Below are 12,593 nucleotides of genomic sequence, written 5' to 3'. Positions count from 1 at the left end.
TTGTAAACAGGGCTCTATAGGAGGTATTTTGTTCTAGGGTTAGTGAGCACCTGTTTATAGTTTGGGAGTCTGGACCCTTGTGAATGTCAAGCTAAAGTTGAGGCTAAAAATGGCTGATTTTAGAATTTACAGTAAATGAAAAATGTCTAATAGAACCATTATAGAGAGTAGCTAACACAAAGAAACAGTTGTAAATAAATGGAAGAGAATGTGAAAGATGAAAAGAATTAAACTTTAATTTCATTTTGCATTTCATATCATGTTCTTTCATGCCCTATATAGGTGAGCAGGTAGCTGCCTACACACAGCTTGGTTATAGACAACCTGTATGTGATGTAGACTACCACCCTCATGAACACATGGTGGCGCTATGCTCGCGGGGTGAGGGACATCCAATACAAGTCTACATCTATGATGCTAAGGGTATGTACAAAATATCAGACAAATTTAGTTTCTTATTTAGTTTCCTTCCACAAAACAAATAAAGTCATGATTTCCTTGCATAATCCCCATAACATCATTCCTTTCGTACGTTTGAGTCATTCACATTTTGATCGTTTATTGTGTTGTATATTGACTTTGTAAATTGAATAATTTCAGCTTCCCAGCTGCATGTTCTTTTATTTCAATAAACTGAATCAAATAAAAAAAAAAAATTAACCCAGAGAAGCCTCATCAGCATCTATACTGTTCTTCCTGAGGGCCTGCAGTTATTATTACCCCAGCGATTGCTAGGTACCCATTTATAGCTCGGTGGAAAAAGACAAATATGGATTAATGTCTTGCCAAAGGACGTTAGTGCCGGGCTAGGATTTGAACCCTCAACCCTTGGATAGAGAGTCAGATGTATGAACCACTATACCACGACACCCCCACAAGACTCATCTGTATACCTTACACTAAACCTGAACCTAAACTAACATCAATAGTAAACCAAGTTCTAACCCACAAGCTTCCTAGTGTATACCTAACCCCGAACCTGAACCTAATATAAAATCATTAGTAACCCACACCCTAACACAATATCTTCAATGATACAAATCCTGCAAGAAATGTACATTTTGGGGGGATCTCCAATGAGTTAGAAATATTGATTTACCGGTATTTAATTTTATGGGGATATTATACATTCTCTGTTGCTTTACTAATAGCAAGATTATTCTGTTTGCATATAAGGCAGTGTATTGAACATGATTAGTTTTTATTGTGGTAAATCGTACTTGAAATGTATATGACTATGATCTTTTGTGAAAGTATAAAAAGTATCCTATTTGATGCTTGTCCATTCAAACACTCTTCTTTTCAACTTATAATCTACATGAATATTTGGAGAAAAGCTGAGATGTGTGAGTCAAATGAAAGTTGTTTGAAATGGATGATCAGCTATCAAACATCACTGAGTTACTTTCCATGGTGTAGTACATGATGATCCGAAAGTTTCTTTTTAAAACAAATCCACTTACCTCCTAAGTGCTGACCTATCTTACATGGACAAGAAATGAAAAACAACTGTGTATCGATCTTTCATCATTTCAATCATGTTTCTTCTCTGTGTATATAGTTGCACATTTGACCATGGGTTTTGCCAGGACGAAGCTTGGGAAGGAGGCTGAAGATGGCAACGTGACAGAGGAAGAAGAACGTCTTGTTGGAACGCTACGGACTAAACATGATATAGACCAGGACATTGAGGATAAGAAACATGAGCGTCTTGCACGCGTCAAGAGAAAGCTTGCTTCTGTCATGGTATGTGACTGCCTGACTTTCATTGCTAGTTTTGTGTGGTGTTCTTCCTAATATAAAGCTTGCTTGTAGTATAGCAGACAAATAGTAGCCGGGTTCCCAGCTAATCTAGATTTCAGTGAAAGCCTGAAGAATAAATCTAGGGGAATTAAATCACTGAAAGAAAAGAAAAAATCAGAAAAGATCATTGTCAAAAAAAATAAACATTCAGTCTCCTCTATTTTGTGCCATGACCAAAAAGTAGACCCACTGGATGATTGGCTTTGGTATTTTTTAATGTGTGAATTGCCTTTTTAATGAAATTCATGGGGGGGGGGGGGGGGGTCATGTTTTCATAAAGGGCTTGGAATCCTGTTTACATTCGATAACCCCATCTAATACTCTTGATGCATGCTTTTTGTTGTCTATTTTCTTTCAGTTTTAAAATGTTACTATTTTTGCTCATTTGCAATGTAAAGGATATTTTGTGTTTAATTACAATAGCCATTTTGTCTGATTGCTTTGTTACACAATAGGAAACCCTTTGGAAAAGCTTCTGTAGTTAGTTGGTCGAAATTCTCTAAATATAAGCTTCATTTATATTCTTTACCAATGCTTTGTTCCTTTGTTTCATTCGTTCATCAATTGTTGAACTGAGAATCATTTTATTGATATTAACATTAGCAATGTATGGTTTCCCTTTAGGTGATTATAGTGTCATGCCAAACACATGTTTCAGATTTTTTTATAAAACACTCATTCTGAAATTTCCTCCTCATTTCTGTCATAAATGAATTAATATTTTGGTAAGCGCTGCTTTTAAAGCATTTAGTTTTGTTTGCTTCATCTGATGGTTGTGGGAACTTGGAATACAATTATTTTCTTATCCTATAAATTTTTTTTTCTTCACTTTGTTTTTATTTGTCATTTTCAATTCACATTTTAAAAGGGTTTTTCTTTTGTCATTTCAATGTTTTCCTGTTACTTGGTTGTTCTTTCATTTTGGGGTAGCTATCCTCTCAAGTTTGCATATATTAAAGTTTATTGTTTATGCAAGACTTGAAAATCTATTAAATAACATCGATCATCATTTTGCTTCTTCCTCAATGAAATTAATGTTCTGTTATAGTTTATATTCCCTTTGCTTTTCTTGTTAATCCTTGCTGATTTGTTTGTTTTGACATTCTGCTAATGGAATTTATTGTGCTGCTTTGCTGTGCTTCCTTGAAACACCCTGTACCTCTTTGTCTTCGCTATCAGGCCCTCAAACAAACGCTAAAGGTATAATGCATGAAGTGGGATTGTTGTGTGGCTGTCAAAAACAATCTTGGGTTCTGGTAATGACAGAAAGTAATTTTCACAGTATCAAAGGAAACTTATAATGAATGTTAAATCCTCATATGAATAATACCTGCTCAATGATTTTTATACAGGGTGTTTATAGCTCCAAGGGAAATGAGAATATTGATTGACATGCATGTATAGTACGTCCAATCCACCTGTCTGTGCCCCTTTTTGTCTTCTTTTTATTTTTCAGTGAATGTGATACAGCAATTTTTGTGTGAGCTTCTTTATATTTTGCTGTATCTGCTGCATGATAATTAAATAACTAATTCATGATTAATTTCATATCTGAATTTAAAAGTCAGACTTTAATTAAAACAGCTAGTTTATCATGAAATGCTATTTCATTACCAGAACCCAAGTTTATCTTTAACTTTTATTGTTATTGTTGTTTGTGTGCTTGGATTGAATAATCCTTGTTGTTTTTTTATAAATAAAAACAAAACCTGTGTAAAGCATATCTATGTCATAGGTTTGTCATGTGTTTTGTAGAAAGTTACCAAAAAGTTTATTTTTAAACATATGCTATACTAGTTGTGGACTTTATTGAATTACTTGTTTTGTTAATCTTCATGTACCACAAGGTCCGTAGAAGGGAGGTACATTTATCATCAAAGTTGACACTAAAATGGAAGGAAAAAAAAGTCTTTGTTGTGCTCAATTCATAACAGTATATAGCAGTACTTGATCATATGTGTTCTTCCTTTCACAACTGTCTGCTGTGAAACCTCACATTTCGATGTACATTAACACTTTTTGTGATCAGAAATAACAAGCATGCTCATTGTTTACTCTGTCTTATGTTTCCATGTTCATTGCATGTTGTTTTCTCCACACCCACCTCCTCTGTCTGTATCTAGGCTATCCAGAATCCTCCATCTGATCTCAATCAAACCACTGCATCCATGCACACCTCTGGCTACGCCCCCGGCCACGCCCCCGGCTACACCCCTGGTGCATCGGCCCCCTATGAGACATGGGGATCTACATTTGATTACTCCACCACACCCTGGCATACCCAGGTATAGACATTGAACTCACATCATATATTATACCTTTATGTGTATAGGCCATGATGATCTATTTTGAAATTGCCATCCATATATATGTGAGCAGAAGAAATTCATGATGAATTCTGCCATATTATCATTTCATTTGTGTTGTAATTCTTAGTTTTTATTACATGAGGTGTTATTATTGTTCACTCTCTTCTTCTTTTTGTGATAAATTCATCAAAACATGCTATTTTATGTTCGGTATACAGTTTGTGTATCAAACTGGATTGACAAGTAGAATTTCACACTCTTTCTTCATCGTCTCCCTTCTCTCTTTTCACTTTCTTGGTTTTCATTCCGTTCTATCGTTTTCTGCCTACAACTTTCTTCAATGCCTCTTTTGTCCATCCATTATTGTGATGAATTATTTTTCCTCCCTTTCTATTGCTTTCTCTCTGCCCATCTATTTTTACTTCAATTTTTTCAGAAAATTGATATCTCCTTTTCTTATTGTATCCATTACTCATACATCTCATTCTTTTGTTGTTGTTGTAACACTACATATAGCTTTGTGAACATTAAGACCCCCTTACCCTTTCCCCCTCCTCTTCATATGAAGTGCTCTCTACACTATTTAGTATTAGAACTGTTACATAATGATTTGATCTCCTCCTCCTCCATCTCACCGGCCCAGACTGCAGGTACCCTTGGTTTCACAGGAGGTAGAGGAGGCCCAGGCTTTACCAGCACACCTTACAAGAAAGGACCCATGCCAACTATCAACCTCAATGCTGTGAGTTCAAAATCTGTTTGTTTCAGAGATACATGAACATGTATATGTATATCTCTGATCCCTGTATTATAAATAAATAATAATAATAATAATAATAGCTAGTTCTTATATAGCACTTTTCAAAACAGTAGGCCCTCTCAAAGCGCTTTACAGATATATATTTATTATATAATGGCAGTAACTTTGTGTTCTTGTATATGAGTTCATGCTCTTCCAGCTCCTAACAGATGTATGGTCCATCTTCATTTGCTTTGGATATAGGGTTAGGGCTTTTGTTGCAATTGGGTTTTAGGTTATGGCCATTGATAGCTCTAAGTAAGCTTTATGTTTGGAATTCATCTAATATTGACCTTGAAACAATTTTCACCCAGAGTATATGTGTACTGTGTCATACAGATCAGGGGGGGTGTTTCATAAAGCTGTTCGTAAAGTTACGCATGACTTTACGAACGACTTGTATATGAAGTGCCAGATAGGATGCCAAATTTTTTCCTGATATTTCCAAAGACCTTGATTAAATTAAAATATACTTTGCATTAAAAATGTTTGTTATAATAAGAATGTTAATCTACATCTGCACAGTTCAACTTTATTTGAAGCAGTTAATAATGATTGAGCATCCCATTTGGAAACTTTACAAACAGCTTTATGAAACACCCCCCTGGTCTTTTATTATTTGTTATAGTTGCTATCAATTATGAAGATCAAAAATCAAGTAAAAATCAAGTTTAATAAAAAATTAAAGTCTCATGCTGAAAGTCAACATTCTGAATCACTGTCCATAATTAAAAGAATATTATGCTGCTCATTGGATCAATCAATATTTAAGGAAATCAGAATTTGTAGAATGCCAAGTTCATTTCTGAATTTAACCTTGAAATTTGTTATTTCAGGAATCTGACGGCAAGGCCATATTCACTTTCAAAGCCCCCGTGGTTGAAGACAAACACAAACAATACAACAAGGTGGTTGCTCTATACAACTACAAAGCACAGCGGTCGGATGAGCTCAGTTTGGAAGTGGGTTATGAGATAACAGTGCTTCATAAAGATAATGAGAACTGGTGGATGGGACAGCTAGCTAATGGTCAACAAGGCTACTTCCCTGCTAACTATGTCAGTTATGAAGGTTCGTAACAGTTCAGCGGAAGATATCCAAAAGTTGAATTGTACTTGTACTTCTTATAATTAGTTTCCAGTGCTCAGGTAGTTTTAGGTTTAATTTTTAAGGAATGGAAATGTTTTTGCTTGTGGAATATGTAAGATTTGAGATGAATAGAAGGCATTGTAAAACTGAAGCAAGACGAATATATTTCATTTTCATTGTGTCAGTTTTGTAATCTTTACATTAATACATTCATGTCCATCAATAAATGATTCTGGTACTAATCAACTCTTTTCTTCTTCTGAAAAGTGTCATGTTTCTGTTCTTGGTTGAAACAGAGTTTGTCTTATAGACCCTGTTTAGCCTTGTGTAGATCACTATGCCCATGATTGTACAAAGTGAAGAAGAATTAGTTCCATAATACCTATCTAAATGCACACGTAGATCACAGTTTTAATTGTCTGTCTGATTTTGGAATGCTTTTATTTTTTACTAGGTGAAGAAGAAGATCAGACACAGATGGCATCCCGTTACCAGCTAGAGCAATCTGGTCTGGATGAGACTGATGCAGGCTCACCAAAGAGGAGGAGTCAGGTCAAAGGTCAACATAGAGCCGGGTCGACACCAAAGAAGCCGTCCAAAGAAAGGGTATGATCGAGAGCAAGTTACAAAGTTCATATTCACATTTCTTGAGATCATTTACTAGTAGTTCCAAGGCATAATGTTTTTGTTTTATTTCATGTTCAGTTAATGTTATAAATCAAAATAATTCCAATAGATGAACAGATTACAATAGTTAAGAGATGGCAGCAATCCATGGAATCTAGAAGAGAAATCATATTTTATGAATCTTATCTTTTTTTATAGGATCCTTTGTGATGTTTAAATCCAAGTTTAAAAATTTGCTGCTAATTGTGGTGGGGGTATTTTATCTGCTCATTGAAACTGCAATGGTTAACTGAAATGGACCTATTTGTATTTCACATGTGAAAATATATATTGGGGCTATTTTCTCTCTATTTTAATATATTTTCTATTTTCTTATTGAAAAAATGGGAAATAGAAAAAAAACATATTTTAAAGCTAAGGATTTGGAAGAAAAGATGGATATAGAAAATTTATTCAGAGTTGAAAATAATTATTCAAAAAATAAAAAGTTAAAATAAATTATGTGATATTTTTTCCCACTCTATTGTCTTAGTTTTTGACTATTTTATCTTGACTGGGGGGGGGGGGGGGGTTCTTGAAGCTGTTTTTTAGAAAAAGGTAGACTGTAATACATTAAAACTTTGCGACATGAAACTTTTGCAAAATGTTGAGGACAGCCACTTTCTTGGCAAGAAACTTTCCAGAACCACCGGCAAGATTTATGAACTTTTCATGCACGCAAAAGATTTTGGTTAACAATGTATATTTTCATGATGATTTAGAAAGTAAATTGTGCGTTGATGTGTCATGTTTGATCCACAGTTCTCTGCTGTGACCACCAAGTCAGGTGAATTGAAGTTTATATCAGGAGCTGAGGATAGTGAAGTAGAACTGGTCTCATCTCTTGCAACGTAAGTCATCTAAACTTTAGTTTACCTCATATTTAATAAGTTTTGTCTACCCAGGGTGGCCTCATCAGTATCAATACTGTTTTCCCTGAGTGCCCTGCCAATCATGTCATAAACCGGCTGTGAACCGAGATACCATGTAAGGGCAGGACTTGAAGGGCAAACCATGTGATCTATGGTCTGGCAATGTAGCTTCTTGACTATGACACCAATACCTTGTGATGTTGGTTAGACTCCATATAAACCCCTTAAGAAAAAAATGAAATTAAGTTACTCATGTTTATTTGAGTACGGTCAAAACCTGCTGTAATAATGAATATAAACTACATTTCTTGCTGAAGATTAGGTGCTTAATAGTCAAATCTGCATAAGTCCCACATCCGTAAAGCTATTTTTTTCCTTCTAATCAGTGGTAATTTTCTATTTGGCGGCTTTAACGATTAAAAGACAATTTTTCTCCTTTTTTAAGAGTTATCTCTTCTGATCTATCTTCGGAACTATATTTAGACCACTTCTCTAGCTTCCCTTGAATGGCATTGCTATGCAAATTTGTCTGTATTTTCCTTCTGATGTTTAGGTTTGTTAATTCTTGTATCATTACTAGTCCAAAGAAGAAGAAGAAGAAGACTGTGAGACTGGCTGCCAACCTGGATCAGAGTGATGTCATGACAACAGACGGTGAATCCCCGCGCCACGCCCGACCTCCAAAGGGTCACTCCAGGTCACGTACAGCACCCCATCTCTCCAGTAACTCTCAGTTGGATGACTCTCAGGCCTCCGTTACCAGGACACCACTGAGGAGGAAGAAACTCAAAATGAATGACAGTCATAACATGGAGGACTCAGGGACGGACGGGGATGGGGTGACACCAAGGAGTGCAAGGCTACGGAGAGGATCAAGAGAGAATCTCCTGGGAGGGGAGCTGGGATCAATGACAAAGAAAGGAGGAAAGAAGAAAACCAAGTCAAAACATTTGGACAGTGATGAATCACATGCATGAAACAGTGAGAAAATGATCTCTTTTATGGCAAAGAAACAGATGTGTAGCTGATGTGAATGTCAGATAGGATCACTTATATTAAGGTTGATTTGGACAATTACTGCATGATAATTGTATAGAAGCTAATCTCTGGGATTTCAAGATACATATAAGTAGTTGCTGCATCATCGCCAGTACATAAAACATATGGTGCTATAGTCAAACCTGCTTTAGTGACCACCTGTCTACAAAGACCACATTTTTTGTTTCCCTTGAAGATGGTTTTTCATTGGGACATGTACTAAAGGAACCTGTCTACAAAGACCACTTTTAGTGTTTCCCCTGTGTAGTCGCTATAGACAGGTTTGACTGTATAATGTGGGGAACTTGAGGAAGGGGAACTTTCAAGGGTAAGTTGTCTGTGATGGGCAAGTCATTGTGCGATTTCAACTTATAAAATGCTTTGTTCTTTGTAAATCATCCCCCTTGGATGCTGCAAGGCTTCCAGTCTTGGAAACTGGTCCGGTCAAAAAAGTTGTGGTATAAAGAAAAAATACCACATAGTTAAAAGAATAGTTGACATGTTTTCCTCTTTATTGATGCCCTGTTTCATAAAATTCATTATAAGTACAATTAATGGAGAAAAAAAGCTACTGATATTGATTAATCTAATTAGCTTTGAGCAAATTTATAGTAGGATTACTGCAGTTGTTGAAAGTAAATTTTATGAAACCGGGCCTTGGTGGAACTATAACCATAATGTTAATTAAATCATGCATTCATGAATTTATTTTAAAAAGAAGTTAAAGCAAGGCTTGTATATTTTGATGGTAATGCAGATGGTAGCATATCACTGATGGGCTGGTATGATGTATTAGAGAAAAGAGCAAGTGAATGTTTGCATCTGGTCATTACCCTTCTTATGAACAGAACGGCTGACATAAAGATTATGGTTTATATGAGATGAACGATTATTAAACTTTTTTACCTTTTTATACTTTTTAGAAGTTTTTTGAAACAGTGTTCAACTTAGTTTCTTACAGTGTTGCATGTACAGTTTTGCTCAATATATTACTTGCAGAATATGCATCTGAGCATAGAAATTTGAGTGTTTGATTCTGCTTTATAAATCTGCTAGTGGTTAACTATTGATTTCTTACATGTCCATGTACTACAAGATTCAGAATCTACAAGTCGTTAACACCAGCGGAGCTGCCAACCAGTACAATTTAATTGTATTTCGTACCATTTTTAGAAGTAAAAAACGAAAGTACGATTTCCTCAATAAAATATGATTTTTTGTTTTTGGTATTTTGTGTATGTGTGCCATTTTCAATTGCAAAATGCCCATTCTGTCCTGTAAAGTATCTTACAAGCATCTCACTTCGGCAATTTGGGGATGTACATTGGTTCATCGAACACACCAGTCATGACGAAATCATGCATATTCAACCAATGTGATCCATACAAAAATGTCTTCCTGTATTTTTAGGAACAATAAGAGGCATTGATCCATGTTTTTTTTTAATACAATTTTTGTCAGTAAAATACAACTTTTGGGATTAAAGAATACAGGTTTGAACTCCAGAGGTTGGCAGGTCTGCACCAGTGTATTCTAACTAATTCTGTTTTCAGTACTCAGAGCAGTATTCAGATCACTTCACTTTTGCATTATTGAATGATTTATAAAATCACCTTGAATAATTGTGCATGTAAATTATATTTATGATGATTTTGATTTATAGGAGAACTTGCCAATGTGTATAGCCTGTAAAAACGATGTTAATATATTCCTTGTTTTAGTACCAGTGAAATGGTACTTATTTTGTATATTACTATGTCTATTTACCTCTCAATATCTTACATAACTTTGGTATTTTTGAATAACAGATCATATTTGAGTGCTAATTTTTAAAGCTGTAACCTAATTTCAGTACTTATTAGTTATAATCATAACTTTGAATTTATATTGTAGTTTTAGTGCTTGTGATTGCATTTGTTTATTTTGTTAGACTAAATATAGAAGAAGAAAACAAATGAAATTGTCAATATGGGTTATGTTTGCAACAGATTCCCCCTAATCTCATTCAAATTTTCCCAAGCGGCTATTTAAATACAATGAACTTTAAAGCTTTTTTTTATTTTTTTATTGCAACACTGTTTTTAACACCCAATGAATTTGATAGAATCGCCTGTCATTTTTGCAGAATGGCAATACAGAATGAATTGCTAGTCTTTTTTGCTCTCATTAGTCAGAATTATTTGTGTAAGTAATAAGAACTACTGTACATATGTATACAAAAAATGTATATCACATTGCGTTATAGTGATCTCTTTGTAAAGTTTTGTACTTTTGTTGAAATACTGGTGACAATTTCTCCGTCCTGTCTTGTTAAGTATTTTTAAAAGAAATAGTTTTCAGTGTTTGGGTAAGATGAAAAATATTTTGGGAGTGAAAGAATATCATACTTGTCATATCTCCTGAAAGGAACAGGGATTGCTCTTAAAAATACCTGTACCGGTATATTAAAAATAGCTAGTTACAACATATACTGTACTTGTAAAATTTTCATGCCATTTTACGTTATATTGCCTGACACTGTTACAGATAATGATTATTTTAAAACTGCAATGTGTTGTTGAATCATTTTAGGATAGATTTATTCTTGTTTCAAATACTTAATTACTTATGTAAACAGTCTGGATATGTTACATGTTTTTTAGATATTAAGTTTCATCCCAAGTAAAATGACCTCAGGCTTAGTATTCAAGGAGTTAAATCAAGGTGATATATGTGATATTTTTAAAGACAATGAGCCTGCAATTGCTTAATATGTTATTTTATAATTATTTGAATCATAACAATTTTGGACACATCCATATTTTATAGCTGATTTTATTCTTTTTTTTTATGCCATATTCAAAGATCTTTGGGGATTATAGATTTATTTGTTATTGCCTTGATTTAAATATTTATGTGACTGAATGTAAAGTAAGTGACATGAATACAGCAAAAGAACATTAACCCTTTCATAGTGCTGTATCTAAACTACATGTAAACTGTACATGCTTAAAGATCAAATCTATTGGACAGTCCTTGAATTAAATATTAATCTTGTGAGGATAACACAGTACACTGTGAGCTTAGATTGAGACCTTAATTTTAAGACCAGATCACCCAAATGTTACAATGATGTTACTTGTAAAATTGTTATGAATTCTTTTGCTGACCGTCTATTGTAATATCCAGTTTGTACAAAGGAGAGAGAATCAATTCAATATATGCAATCAAATGAAAGAAATGCTGTCTCTTTGTGTCATTTTTGTTAATATTGTTGCATTTACGGTAGTCAGACTTGTTTGTCAGTCTCTCATTGCTTTGCCTTTGAATTAAGGTTATTGGATTGACCTACATTTCATGATGCAGTCTGTAAAAATCACCAACCGTATCTGTGTGTTTTGGGTTCAAGGATTCAAGCCTTTGTCATATTGTTCATTCAAAAACAGCAGCTCTAAATACTAATTCTGTATTAACATGTACAGTATTGAGCTTTATATACCAAATTGCATTCTGAATGTATTTTAAATAAAGGTATACATTAGCAGACAAATAAACATGGTCACAGTAATATTGTGTGCAAAGAAGTTAGATCCGAGTTCATTTATATGCAGGCTTTTTGGACTTTTCAGACTTGTTTTTCAGTCTCTCATGTGCTTTGCCTTTGAATTAAGGTTATTGGACTGACCTACATTTCATGATGTGCAGTCTGTAAAAATCACCAACCGTATCTGTGTGTTTGGGTTCAAGGAGTCAAGGCTTTGTCCTAATTGTTTATTCAAAAACAGCAGCTCAGTGCTTTGCCTTTGAATTAAGGTTATTGGACTGACCTACTACATTTCATGATGCAGTCTGTCAAAATCACCAACCGTATCTGTGTGTTTGGGGTTCAAGGATTCAAGGCTTTGTCATATTGTTCATTCAAAAACAGCAGCTCAGTGCTTTGCCTTTGAATTAAGGTTATTGGACTGACCTACTACATTTCATGATGCAGTCTGTCAAAATCACCAACCGTATCTGTGTGTTTGGGGTTCAAGGATT

At 34.6% G+C, this 12,593-nt stretch overlaps 1 protein-coding gene across 3 annotated transcripts in view; it reads left to right on the top strand.

Annotated features, from left to right (window-relative positions):
• The window catches only part of LOC100892609 (jouberin), a 29,634-nt gene extending 17,838 nt beyond the window's left edge, over nucleotides 1-11,796 (top strand). Inside the window, exons 21-29 of one of the 3 annotated variants that reach the window (XM_030980294.1) lie at nucleotides 283-423; nucleotides 1,562-1,746; nucleotides 2,983-3,003; nucleotides 3,927-4,088; nucleotides 4,756-4,854; nucleotides 5,748-5,982; nucleotides 6,455-6,606; nucleotides 7,429-7,517; nucleotides 8,119-11,796. In XM_030980294.1, coding sequence (XP_030836154.1) covers nucleotides 283-423; nucleotides 1,562-1,746; nucleotides 2,983-3,003; nucleotides 3,927-4,088; nucleotides 4,756-4,854; nucleotides 5,748-5,982; nucleotides 6,455-6,606; nucleotides 7,429-7,517; nucleotides 8,119-8,515 — 1,481 coding nt within the window. In that variant the 3' untranslated portion in view covers nucleotides 8,516-11,796. The remainder of the gene's footprint in view (nucleotides 1-282; nucleotides 424-1,561; nucleotides 1,747-2,982; nucleotides 3,004-3,926; nucleotides 4,089-4,755; nucleotides 4,855-5,747; nucleotides 5,983-6,454; nucleotides 6,607-7,428; nucleotides 7,518-8,118) is intronic. The other 2 variants (XM_030980295.1, XM_030980297.1) reach the window with 2 other exon arrangements.
• The last annotated feature ends 797 nt before the right edge of the window (nucleotides 11,797-12,593 follow it).

The sequence above is a fragment of the Strongylocentrotus purpuratus genome, unplaced genomic scaffold (assembly GCF_000002235.5).
Source record: "Strongylocentrotus purpuratus isolate Spur 01 unplaced genomic scaffold, Spur_5.0 spur5_scaffold_11, whole genome shotgun sequence".
NCBI classification, from domain to species: Eukaryota; Metazoa; Echinodermata; class Echinoidea; order Camarodonta; family Strongylocentrotidae; genus Strongylocentrotus; species Strongylocentrotus purpuratus.
This window is presented reverse-complemented; position numbering and strand designations above follow the sequence as displayed.